The sequence below is a fragment of the Pituophis catenifer genome, unplaced genomic scaffold, assembly GCF_029215685.1.
Source record: "Pituophis catenifer annectens isolate HBS135680 unplaced genomic scaffold, rPitCat1.0.hap2 SCAF_7, whole genome shotgun sequence".
Taxonomy (NCBI): domain Eukaryota; kingdom Metazoa; phylum Chordata; class Lepidosauria; order Squamata; family Colubridae; genus Pituophis; species Pituophis catenifer.
The window spans coordinates 20,987,987-21,001,350 of NW_027256887.1; the positions used below are offsets into that span (position 1 = coordinate 20,987,987).

General features: G+C 36.2%; 1 protein-coding gene across 1 annotated transcript in view; it reads left to right on the forward strand.

The window, feature by feature from the left end:
- Positions 1-13,364, forward strand: part of GRM8 (glutamate metabotropic receptor 8) — a 502,734-nt gene that overhangs the window by 423,794 nt on the left and 65,576 nt on the right. Inside the window, exon 7 of the mRNA XM_070947976.1 lies at positions 905-1,041. Within this exon, the coding sequence (XP_070804077.1) occupies positions 905-1,041 (137 nt within the window). The remainder of the gene's footprint in view (positions 1-904; positions 1,042-13,364) is intronic.

Genomic DNA, 13,364 nt, shown 5'->3' on the forward strand with positions numbered 1-13,364 from the left:
TGCAACTCAGCCTTCTCTTTTTTACATAATCTCTTATTATTCCCATTTCTCTGGGTCCATGAAAAGGTGAAATGATTTAATGCATAGATTACACTGAATACTTCACTATAGACATATAAAATACTGAGCCTTGGTAGTACAGTGATTTAATGCACCCTGTTATTAACACAGCTGCCTGCAATTTCTGCAGGTTCGAATCTTACCAGGCTCAAGGTTGACTCAGCCTTCCATCCTTTCTAAGGTAGGTTAAATGAGGACCCAGTTGTGGGGGCAATAAGCTGACTTTGTATAAATATACAAAAGTATGAAGGCTATTGCTTAACGCATTTTAAGCCGCCCTGAGTCTCCGGAGAAGGGCAGCATATAAATCAAATTTAAAAAAAAAAAGCAATAGAATCACCCAACCTGATTGAAGATACCTGTTGCTGAACTGGGATACAATTTGAACTGTACATGCTGACTTGACCAAGTGGCCCCTTATACACCAGTACCAGCCTTTTTGAAATGGTTGATTGACCAGGGGTGGGCAAATGTGGCCCTTTTACAACCTGTGGACTTCAACTCCCAGAATTCCTGAGACAGCTTGGAGTTGAAGTCCACAGGTTGTAAAAGGGCCACATTTGTCCACCCCTGGAAACAATCAATAAATTTAAAAACAGTACAAAACTGTTCGATTATGTCCATCAATTAATACTCACTGGTCAATATTTGATATTTGCTTCCAGGCGCATTCTTAATAACAAAGGGATTCATTTAGCAGTGTGATTGATTGAATATATATTTTCAGAAGAATAACATATTTTTCAGGATTCTTTTGCTTTTCTCTTTTAGTGGCCAGAGTGATGTAATTCTATTGCAGCAATAAATTAAGATTATTAGGTAAGAATTTTCTTATCTTTCATAGGGAGTGCTGGGACACCTGTCATTTTCAATGAAAATGGAGATGCACCTGGCCGTTATGATATCTTCCAGTATCAAATAACCAACAGAACTGCAGAATATAAAATCATTGGCCACTGGACAAATCAACTTCATCTAAATGTAAGTTTGTACATTTGTTTAATGATGTAATTTCATAAATATGGCTTAACTTAAAGAAAAGCAATGGTTTTTTTAAAATATATTTGTTTCTTAGGGCTTCTACATTTATTTAAAATGAGTTTCAGTATTAACTGATTTATTGATTTAGTACTTAGAAGGAGTAAGTAATGCAACTCAGAAGATGCATTTGATGAAGAGAAAGAGCCTAGAAACCTGTTCCAGACAACAATGCATTTTCTTGGAAGACTGTGGGAATTCTCCAGTTTACTGGCATGCTGTAGCATTTTTCAATCATTCGCTATAGGTAGAACAGCCTTCCTGAAAGTCACACCTCAATGACTACTAATTCTAATTACATTCTTAATTTATTCAGACCAGTATTGGACCAGCCAATTAATTGCCATGAAAGGATTGCACATACATGAATATGTTCTTCTATATGCCAATATTCCATCACAAATGCTCAATGACAAACCAACTGATGTTTTAATAAAAACAACAAATTAGGAAATATAATTTAAACAGTGCTTTTTGATTGGCCGAACAGATTCATAAAGTGCTGTTTATATTGTAACAGGCCAATGATAAGAATAACAAAAGAACAATGATTTACAAATGATTACTCTTCTGAGGCTACTTTGCCATAATTATTACCATGCTACCAACAATAATACATAAAATAGGTTCCTCTATCCAACCACTAGACCACTTTATCATATTTGCTGTTAATTTTCTACCCTTTTCGGGCAAGAGGCTATCCAGTTATTACTTTAATTCAAGCAAAAATATGCAGTATTTGGCTAAGAAGAAGTTTCTCATTCTGCCTACAGTGTAAAAATAAAAATATAAATCTTTGATGCAGAAAAATGTAAGAGTAAAATGATAGAAGCCCTGTACAGTTTTTGGTTACATTATCAACATGAAGGCATGGCAGGTGAAATGTCTTCAATATTTTCCAGTAATGTTATGGTTCCCAGTCAATTACTATTCCTATCAATAGTAATTTCAAGAACAATTATATATGAATTATGTGGAACTTTGATAAAAATGTGTATATTGGGAGGGATGGACTAATAATATTTTAAAAAGATTAAAGGAAAAAATTTATGGCCCTCATGATGCTACTGAAAAGCTGCCTGGCATCTTCCTTTACTTGGATGACTCTTTCTTATATTGTAAGTTGAAATGTAATTATTGTCATTTTAATAAACCTAAGCTATTATGGAGCGATTTTATCGTCTTGTCTTTTCCTTTTAATATTGTTTTAAATATTATTAGCCCCTTCCTCCAACATTGGGATTGTTTTCAAAGTGCCATATAATTCCATACATATTCTAATATTTGTCCTTGGAATTATTATTGGTAGCAAATATATTGAAATAATTGCTTACAACTTCTAAAGTTACTGCTTTTCCAACTATATGATATTCAAATCAGAAAAATTTTAGGAATCATAGAATGGAACTTTTTGTCCAGTATTTCCCAAAAAATGTGCTCAATTGACATATTTTATTCTTCCTAATCAATTTTAATTGCCAGGAGTTTTGATATATTTGAAATAATATATCAGAAGTAATTGTCAGTAGCTTTTAAATGTGCGCTAGATATGGCATAATCTAACTAAGTCAGCGACTTTTGGTTTTCATCCTGTGATGTGCAATGTTTAAAATTATTCTAGGAATGTTGTAGGCAAGTTGTACTAAGTAAGTGGGATTTATTCCACAATAAGTGTGTACAGAATTGGAATCTTGAGATATGAAGATTTCAGTTAATGCTAATCTTGTTCTCCTACTTTGAAGAAATGTTTTCATCCAAACGAAAGAATGTGTTTTTTGCCAACAAATAAAATAATTTCTTTAAAAATCTGTAATGTTGGGGAGAACTTGTGCATGCTTTGTACATCAATTCTCTCTTTTATATTAGGTTACTGTTAAATTTATATTGAGCTTCTTACCTCTTACATTAAAAATGTGTTCACCTTATCAAGAAGAATCTTAGAATTAAATCAACAGCAGTTACTGGAATGGTCAGATGATCATATAATGGCATAGAATAAATCCAAGAATATCTGTAGTTAAAAAAAAAACCCTATGTATAGAGAAAACTCAACCTTCATATCTCATCTTCTTTTCTTATCGGGTTATCCAAACTAATGAACAACATTAAGCTAATATCATACATCATTTTTTAAATCAATTCTTAATACAAGAGCTCATTACAGACTTTTTAAAATGAATATTGTTTTGATGTGTATTACACCAATCCAACTTTCGTATTTGATAAGAATAGAATAGAATAGAATAGAATAGAATAGAATAGAATAGAATAGAATAGAATAGAATAGAATAGAATAGAATAGAATTTTTTATTGGCCAAGTGTGATTGGACACACAAGGAATTTGTCTTGGTGAATATGCATAATAATCTTGGTGCATAATAATTCTAATAGTAGCATTTCTGTATATTATTTATTATTTGTTAGTAACAGAAGACCCACTGCAGACAATTTAGAGTGAAGAACTTTGTTTCCATGGAATCATTAAGATAGCTGAATGACATTTTGCCAGTTTCTCTCAAATTTAAATGCTATTCGACTTTCTTTCTGGCAATTATGCTGTATATTTATTCTAATCTTATTCTAATCAATTAACAGTAATAAAGCTGATATAAGTGTTGTGATGGTGAAATGGAATAATTTCAGGTATACTTCCCTAAACCTTATGGAAACACAAAGATAAGGATTACAGATCATGAATATGTAATTATTATTGTTTACTGTTTGTCTATTACTGGCTATGCTACACAACTTACAATCTTATTATTTAATTAAAAGAAATAAGTACTGCATGTAGTGGGTTTACCAATATATTTGCGTAGATTCTAACTATAAAATGCAATTATATACGTTTCTTTTAGAAGTAGGTCCCACTTAACTTAATAAGATTTTCATTAGGTTAAATATTGTATCTAGGGTAGTAAGCATAATATGTTGTTATTGTTAATATGCTATTGTTTTTGTTTTCTTATTATTAAATTTACATGCTGACCATCTTACCAGAAACTATTCTAGGCAGCTTACATTAAATAAAACAATATGCATTTTTTTTGTAAGATACAGCTAATGAGAATACTCTATCATTATATACATGGTTTCTCAATATTGTTTTCTAATACTGAATTGAAGCGGTGAATGAAAATCCTAACACTAAACCTAACTCATTTTGTACCTGGTCTCACTTGTGGCAAGTCCTATCTCAATGTTCTAGGTTCATAGCTTTAAAAATTCTGACAATTATTAACTCAGAGAAACTAATGTGTATCTACTATATAGTCAACAAAGTAATACAGTACTGTAGTGATTAAATAATAGGATTGTTTAAGCATCACTGTCAAGAATAGGTACAAATACTGCACAAACTCATAATGTGATTCTGTTTTTGTATTATGGGCAAAACCAGCATCATGTATGTGTAGTTTATATAATATTGTTATATGAGAACCAGATCATTCTAAAACAAACCATGACTTGACCTGTTGTATCAACTTCCTTTTGTTTAATTTCTTGTTCTTTATCTTTTGCTATTTGTTTATCATGTAATGTACAATATAACCAGCGGTATCACAGCGGTAGGGAGATTAAGAGGAATAAATGATGATGATGATGATGATGATGATGATGATGATGATGATGATTCCCCAAAAATAAGATATCCCCTGATAATAAACCCAATCAGGCTTTTGAGTGATGTGTTAAAATAAGCCCTCCCCAAAAATAAGCCCTCCCAGCTGCACATGTATTTAAATACATGTGCAGCTGGTCCCCGCCATTTCCTCTGGTTAGGGTTAGGGAGACAGAGCTGGAAATCAGGTAAGATGGCAAGAGGAGCCCCGTCTTGCTCCACGCGCCCCAAAATAATAAGACCTCCCCAAAAATAAGGCCAAGCGCTTTATTTTGGGGTTCAAAAAAATATAAGATGGGGTCATATTTTCAGGGAAACACAGTATTATTATTATTATTATTATTATTATTATTATTATTATTATTATTATTGCTCTTTTTATTGCTTCCACGATTTTTTAAAATTCTAGAGTGTAGCCCTCTCCTAGGGTTACCTCAGTGATTGAAGGGCAAACAAATAAATAAATAAAATGACAAAAGTAGCATTGTCTCGTCACTTTGCAAGCTCTACCCCTTTGTACAGCAATGGATCTCAGTGGTGGGAACCTCCTGGCTGAACAATCGGTTTGGTGATTGCGTGCTTTGCGCATGCGCATCTGCATTGTATGCACCCACGCTGCACGCACATGCACACTTTAAGCAAATCTTCACTTCTGGGTTTCTTCGGAGGAGTAATACAGCTGATTCACATGGCAATCTGCTCTGCTGCGTAAATCAGCTGAGGAGAGAAAGGTAGAAAAATAGCGCGGGTGGGTAGGTGGGACCATCTGATCATCAGGGAGAACCGGTTCGCTCCCAGCTGATGGTCAGAGCTACCGGTTCTCCTGAACCGGTCTGAACCGGTAGAATCCCACCACTGATGGATCTCCTTTTCTACACTTTCCTTGCTCTTTCCCTGCTGGACATGAAAGAAAACTCTTAACAATTTAACTTTCTAGGACAATTGGACAATTGAAATATTTATATATCCATGTATTAAATTAACAGACCATGGCTGCAAAAATACAGACAGCCTTTAGACAACAGGAAAGAGTAAGCATTTTTTGTATCTTTTTGGGTTTTATTTAGTGGTCATATAGATCTTTGCAGCTCATATATGGTAGTCCTAGAGTTATAGATATATAGAGCATATACTATAATATATAAAGTATAGCTGTGTACTGCAGGTTATGACATTTATAAATTATAGCATACAGACAACTGCCATACTAGAAATATTTAAGCAGGTTATGAAATAGAACTCTGACTATGATCCTGGAAAGTTGCAGTGAATCATACTATGCAGTACAATAATGACTGCTTAAAAGAATGAACAAATAATCTTATTTTGCATGCTATATTTGGCATAATAGCAAAGTCTTTGCAACTTGTTTTCATGATAGGAATATTCAAAATATTCTCATGTTAAATAATACAAATATGTCTTTTTATCAGTTAAAGGGACAAAATTTAAGCATCTAATCTTACTAAAGAATAAATCAATATCAGTGGATAGGTGTATTCTCGGAGAACAGCTGGATATTATAGCAAGGGCAGTGTTGAGTTTCAAAAATTTTTACTACCGGTTCTGTGGGTGTGACTTGGTGGGCGTGGCAGGGGAAGGATACTGTAAAATCTCCATTCCCTCCCCACTCCAGGGGAAGGTTACTGCAAAATCCTCATTTCCTTCCTCCTTGGACTTGAGAGGCAGAGAATAGATGGAGACGGAGCCAATCAGAATTTTTACTACCGGTTCTCCAAAACTGGTCAGAACCTGCTGAAACCCACCTCTGAGCCAGGGCATAATCCTGAATGTTCACTATCATGGGGATTTTCCTTTTCTTGGTGCTGCATCAAATATTTAGATTTATTTTACAGGTAACTATTTTTTCTATGGAGATTGGAGTGGTTCCTACCTCTGTTACTCTGCTTCTATTTCTATAGATATGATAGTGGCTCTCCTTTCTGGGTAGAAAATGATAAGTCTGCCTTGCAAAAACATTACAAAATCTTGAAGATATCTATGTCAGCAGATTTTGCTGACATCTGGATTTCCTTTTAGTTACAGAATTGCTTTCTGCCTTTACCCCTCAGTAATGTAAATTCTCCAGGCACACTCAGTGTTCACATTCTTTTCAAAACAGATATAGCTGTTAGGAAGATAGATATTTTTATCTAAAAAAAATAACAGATACCATTCAGATTAAAATGAGTTTTTTTTAACTTTCTGCAAAATATAATATATTTGACACAGCAATAATTTATGCAGAACAACAGCTGACAAAAATGGAAAAAGTCTACATTTAAACAAACAATTGTGGAAATAAAGGAAAGCTGATGAAGCAAAGCATTATCTATTCCCTGGCTATTAGATGCTATTTTGAGATCTTGCACCAATTCTCTTGGATGTCCTCATAGTATAGCTTTATAAAATAGACAGGCAGCTATTATTATTTATATTGAATCTGTGGACATGCTTCCTTTCTGCTAGAAGTCATGCAAAGTGAGTAACAGTACAGAAATCTGGTTTATGTAGTTAAAATCAATATTGACTAATTCAAAATGAAGAGAGCTGGGTAAAGCAGAAAGAGAGGAAAGAGCTACTCTGGAAGGAATGGACCTCAGAAAGTGAGGACATCTGTAAGAAAATCTGTTATAACGCTCCTATAGGTTCATATCAGGGATGGGCTCCAGGGGATTCGGCAGGGTTAGAGGTAATCCTCTATCCAAGGATCGCCGGGGTTTGGTGAACCCCCAAATGCCACCCCGGCTGGCCACACCCACACCCACCCCTGCCCTCTCACCCTTCCTATCCCAGAAGTCTCCATGTGGCCTGTTCATTATTCCAGGTAAGTGCAGGGGCCACACGGAGGGTCTGGGAGGGCAAAAAATGCCCTTTACCTGAAGTTCTGGAAGTCTGGAAACAGGCCTGGTTCCAGCCTCTGGAGGGCCTCCAGAGCCTGGGTGAAGCAGTTTTCACCCTTCCGGAAGCTCAAGGAAAGCCTCTAGAGCCTTGGGAGGGTGAAAAATGCCCTCCACCATGGTGCAGGCAGCCAACTAGGCCACGCTCACCATGGCCACATGCACCCAGCAACGGGGCAGCGAACCTGTTGCTAAAGGATCTGAAGCCCACCCCTGGTTCATATCCACAGAAAGCCATGTTCCAGATATGGCTGGCTGGGAATTCTAAGAATAGAATAGGACAGGACAGGACAGAATAACAAAGTTAGAAGGGACCTCGGAGGTCTTCTAGTCCAACCCCCTGCTTAGGCAGGAAACTCTACACCACTTCAGACAAATGGGTATCCAACAACTTAAAAACTTCCAGTGTTGGTTGAGAATTGAAATTGAAGTTCATACATCTTAAGGGTGCCGAGGTTGAGAAACACCAATTTAGACCTTTAAAGCACAAACACAAGTCCTTTCAACTGTTCCTGAAAAATAATGAGCAACCAATGAATGGTTCAAGATAGTGGGGTGAGTAATGATGGTGAAAAAAGGGTAATATGATCCTGGTATTAAGCCCAATTTGGCTCCTGTCTTTTGTGTTACCTTCTTACTAAACCCTGAGAAGGAGAAGGACAGTTTGTAAAACAAAGCTAGAATTATCTGTTTCAAAATTGGGTTGTTTTTGCATGCATTCATGCACACATTTCTTGCATATTCATCAACACTTTTTAATGGGGGGAAAAAACCCAATTTGCAAAAAAAAAAAAAAAAGTATGCTTTTGCTTTCAAAATGTACAGTACCTTCGTGCATTTCTAAATGAAAGATATAGAAAAATATACATTTTAATACTAGTTTTATTTTAAATTCAGTAACTTCTCTACATTCAGGGACATGTGAAAACCCAAAGGTTTGCTTAGTTGTGATTTGCATGTTAATTTTGGAGATGGTAAACTGGTCAGGTATCTTCAACGTCTCTAGATCATTAGCCGAGGAAACCTACATGGATGCTTTTGATGTCTGGGAAGAAACAGCCCATTTTAACAAGCTATTTTTCCTTTAAAATTCTGTCCGTGTTTTGCCTAAGGAAGCGGAACTTCCAAATTTGCAATGGCATGTCAATTTACAACAAAAAAACTAGTGTGCACTATGGTCAACATTCATTTCTTAGGCACAGAGAAGTGCTGGTGACTCTAGTTCAGATGTGAGAATAAACTTGTTTAGGAAGACAGCTCAGTCATCATCCAAAGCTAAACACTTATGTAGCCAGGGTAATTCAGTTCATTTCTGCTCCATGGCTGATCTCATTTCACTGCCATAGGTATCATTATTCTTGATGCATTTTAACTTCTCTTTTTCTGACAGCAACAACAAATCATTTAATAAGTCAAACAGGGAGCTTACGTATCAACAATTATGTTGATATTTGTAATGAATACAAAACATGTGAACAAGAATTTTTTTAAAAAAATCATCTTTTATTCACTTAAGCATCACACCTGCACACTGCTCACATACATTGCTTCACAACAAATGTGTGGATTTAGCAATTTTGAATTCTCAGCCATATATTTCCAAAGGAAGAAAACTGTTAAGAACAAGCCTGCAGCACTTGGCATTCATAAATTAGGAAAACAATGTGCCTTTCTGATTAATAATGAATCTCCTTTTAGGGTTGATTCACATACCAGTGAATGTTGTAGATATATGTCTCTAGATATCAAAATCTAGAAAGTGCCATAAATTGGGAGTATTGTTTGATTTTAAGGTTTGTTCTTCTGTTCTTCAATCTGTTCTTGTTTTGGAAATATTACAGACAGCATGGGATGCAAAATAGGGATATAGATATATGATAGTTTGCAGAAGTGGTATTCATCAGGTTCTGACCAATTCTGGAGGACCGGTAGCAGAAATTTTGAGTAGTTCGGAAAACCGGTAAATACCACCTCTGACTGGCCCTGCCCCCATCTATTCTCTGCCTCCGGAGTCCCAGCTGATCAGGAGGAAATGGGGATTTTGCAGTATCCTTCCCCTGGAGTGGGGAGGGAATGCAGATAGTAAAAAAAAATTGAAACCCACCACTGATAGCTTGGTCCTATTGTTTCCCACAAAATGGTACAGACCATTGCTTCACAAACTTGTAATACCCTCCCCACAACTCCTATGAGAGCAGCAACTTAATATGCTGCCTTAGCCAATTTACTCCAGAGAAAGTTCTCTGACACTGAGTCACAACTCTGGCTGGTGGCTGCAGGATGTATATTTTTAGTTTTATTTTTGTATGAACTTTTTATGTGGATGTTATTGGTTTTTTTAACTTATAAACCATCCAGAGTCACTTAGATAGTAAGATAGACAATCTATAAATTTGATTTCTAAATAATAAAATCCATGGGGAGAAAATAAGGTCATTGTCATAGGTTTCTTGACTCCACCTTATCAGAATTATCCAGAAAACAATGTGGTTAGATAGGAATCTTTGTTGCATTCTAGACTGATTGCAGTTTTAGTCCAGTGCTTCTTTTCCCCACCTTTCTCACAGCTTAATGGGCACCTGGCTTTGTGCTTCTTAGACATGGTTTAAGGTGGCAGCAGTTGGTTGATATGATCTGCATTCATCCATGCATGCATAGGATCAACTTCCTTGAAAAGCCATGCTACTACATTACCGAGAGCTATATTGTTTAGTATTCTACAGAAATTTTTTTAGACTATAATGAAAGGAAGATTATGCAATTTCCTTCCATTTTCTTTATAAGTCTGCCAGGTCAGGAAACAGAGAAAGGATTTCACAAATGCTATTTTACTGTTGTAGAATATAACAACAGAATCTTGAAAGCCTGCCAAGAGTATTCTCAGCCAGCATGAAGACAAGGTTATTTTGGATTTTTTTTTTCATGCCTTCTCATTTTCCAGGACTGAATTATCATTTATTTTCTTTTAAAAGTTCTTACATCCTTTAATCAAGGTTGCCTCTGTATTCCTGTTGCTGCAGTGGTATTAATGCAGTGGTGAAATTCAATTTTTTTTACTACTGGTTCTGTGGCCATGGCTTGGTGGGTGTGGTGTAGCTTGGTGGGTGTGACTTGGTGGGCATGGCAGGGGAAGGGTACTGCAAAATCTCCATTCCCACCCCACTCCAGGGGAAGGATACTGCAAAATCCCCATTCCCTCCCCACTCCTGGGAGGATATTGCAAAATCTTCATTCCCATCCCACTCTGGGGCCAGCCAGAGGTGGTATCTGCTGGTTCTCTGAACTACTCAAAATTTCCGCTACCGGTTCTCCAGAACCAGCCAGCCACATATTCATTCCTATTCCACATATTCATTGATATTCATTCCAGCCAGCCACAAAGATGACATTCTGCTGAAACATTGCCAAAGTGCTCTCAATCTTACACGGGAGAAGACCCGAATACACTTGCATACCTGTACCCATGAAAATCTACGGGACCAGATCGCACAATCCGGTAGCGATGGCGGCGGCGGTTTCAGAGAACTGGTAGCAAAAATTCCGCCCCCCCCAATCATGCCCAGCTGAGCCGCACGATCATCAGAGGCTTTTTTTTTACACTTTTAAAAGCATTTTTTCTACAACCTCTTCCGAAGAAAAAATGCTTTTAAAAGTAAAAAAAAAAGCCTCTGATGATCGCATGGCTCAGCTGGGATCATCAGAGGCTTTTCAAAACATTTTTTTCTGCAACCTCTTGGCCGAAGAGGTGGTAAAAAAAATGCTTTGAAAAGTCTCTGACGATCCCAGCTGAGTTGCCTGATTGGCAGAGGCTTTTCAAAGCATTAGAAAAAATGTTTTGAAAAGTTAAAAAAAAAAAAAGTTGGCCACGCCCACCCAGTGACATTAATCCCCCCACACCAAGCCACGCCCACAGAACTGGTAGTAACAAATTTATATTTCACTCCTGATAGATAGATAGATAGATAGATAGATAGATAGATAGATAGATAGATAGATAGATACACACACACAAATGAGGCAGTGGTACTTAGTTTTCTTCAGTGTCAAATGGATGCAGGTGGTAGTTTTTGTTTTGGTTTAGATCTGTTCTTGAGATGCTTCCTCTAGTTTTCTGTGTAGCGCAAAGCCAAGTAGCCAAGGGATCAGCAGATTTGCAAGAATCTTGTCAGGGAAGCTTCAATGTTCAATAGGTCTTGCAACCGAGCATGACTCATGTTCTCCTTGTTTGATAGAGTCTGAATTCAACAGGAGACCTCACTGCGAGAAGATGCCAAGCTGAAGAGGCAGATCAATAGCTATGGGTAAAGCGTGAGCTTTTTGTAGGACTTCTCTTCAAAAACAGTTACAATGGGATGGGATAAAATTGAAAAAAAACTCAATATCCAATTTGGATAGGAAGTATGGGGAACAGCAAACTTAAAACTGTGGAGTCCTCAAAGTATTCTTGAGTATTGAGTATTCTGAAACAGAATACTGGTAATGGAAGACATGGAATCTGAGCCTGAACAACTGGATGATCTACTGCCTTGTTTTTACTGAGGAAAACATTGGAGATGGATACGGCATCTAATGATATAGTGGCAAAATACATAGCCAATTTGTGATCCTTACAAAAATATCCAATAAGTACTCTATAAAGCATACAATGACATCAATATTGCCCAGAGGGAAATATGAGACAATGGAATATGGATTAGCATTAGACATAGAAATATTTTCGGCTTCCGGGAAAATTACATCTGGTGCAGTAGCTAGGCAAACAAGGATTTTAGTTTTATCATTTCATGCACAAGGAAAGCTGGATTTCTTCAATGAAGCATGAGGATGTTTTGAAAATGCTGAAGCAGTAAGGATGTGAAGGAGAGAGATTGCTTTGAATAAGACATAATAAGACATATAGTTATGACTTGTGCAACAATACTTCTGCATTGTTGTCACTTTTTTCCCCTATGGTCCATTGCACTAGATCCAGGTAATATTGAAGGTAATCAGAAGAAAATCAAAACAATAAAACTGCCTTCATTGAAAAATGGTCTGAAGATACTTTTTATACTTATTGAAAATTGAATTGAATTTTAATCCATTAGTAAAATTATATATTTGATGGTATTGTTAATTATTGTGAATTTATTTTCTGGAACTTTCCTATTAGAAGCAAGTAAAGATTTAATTTTCAATACAGATACTGTGTATAACACATATGCTTGAAAGTTAATTAGTTTAAGGAATAACTCAACCCATATTAAGCCCCATTAATCCTAATTATTTTGATAGAGAATGAAGCTTCATTCTTTCCAGTTAAGAAAATTATGATTATGATTTGGGCTGATCAATGTGTACGGTCATAGAGAAAAACCTGAGTGTTTGGGACGCTGCATATAACAGAGAACTTTCAATGTGAACAATCCTTGCACACTTCTCATGTATCCAAAGGATTCATGCCATGTCTGTCTGGGGGATCCCACAATACTGTAATTACTGATGTTGTGCCATGTGGCACAAATGCTCAAAAGCTTCATAAAGAAATGCAGGGCCAAAAGAATACATGATAATTTATTATTTCAAGCACTTTATTTTGCTAACAACATTTGAATATGGGAAACCAATAAAAGCAATCTGAATATATGTCAATACACAAATACAGTTTCAGATTGGTTGAGTGCAGACAGTGGTATGTAGAATTTCAAGGTATATATTTATGTAAGTCTACATAGAACTTTACATGGAACAAATGATAACTTGC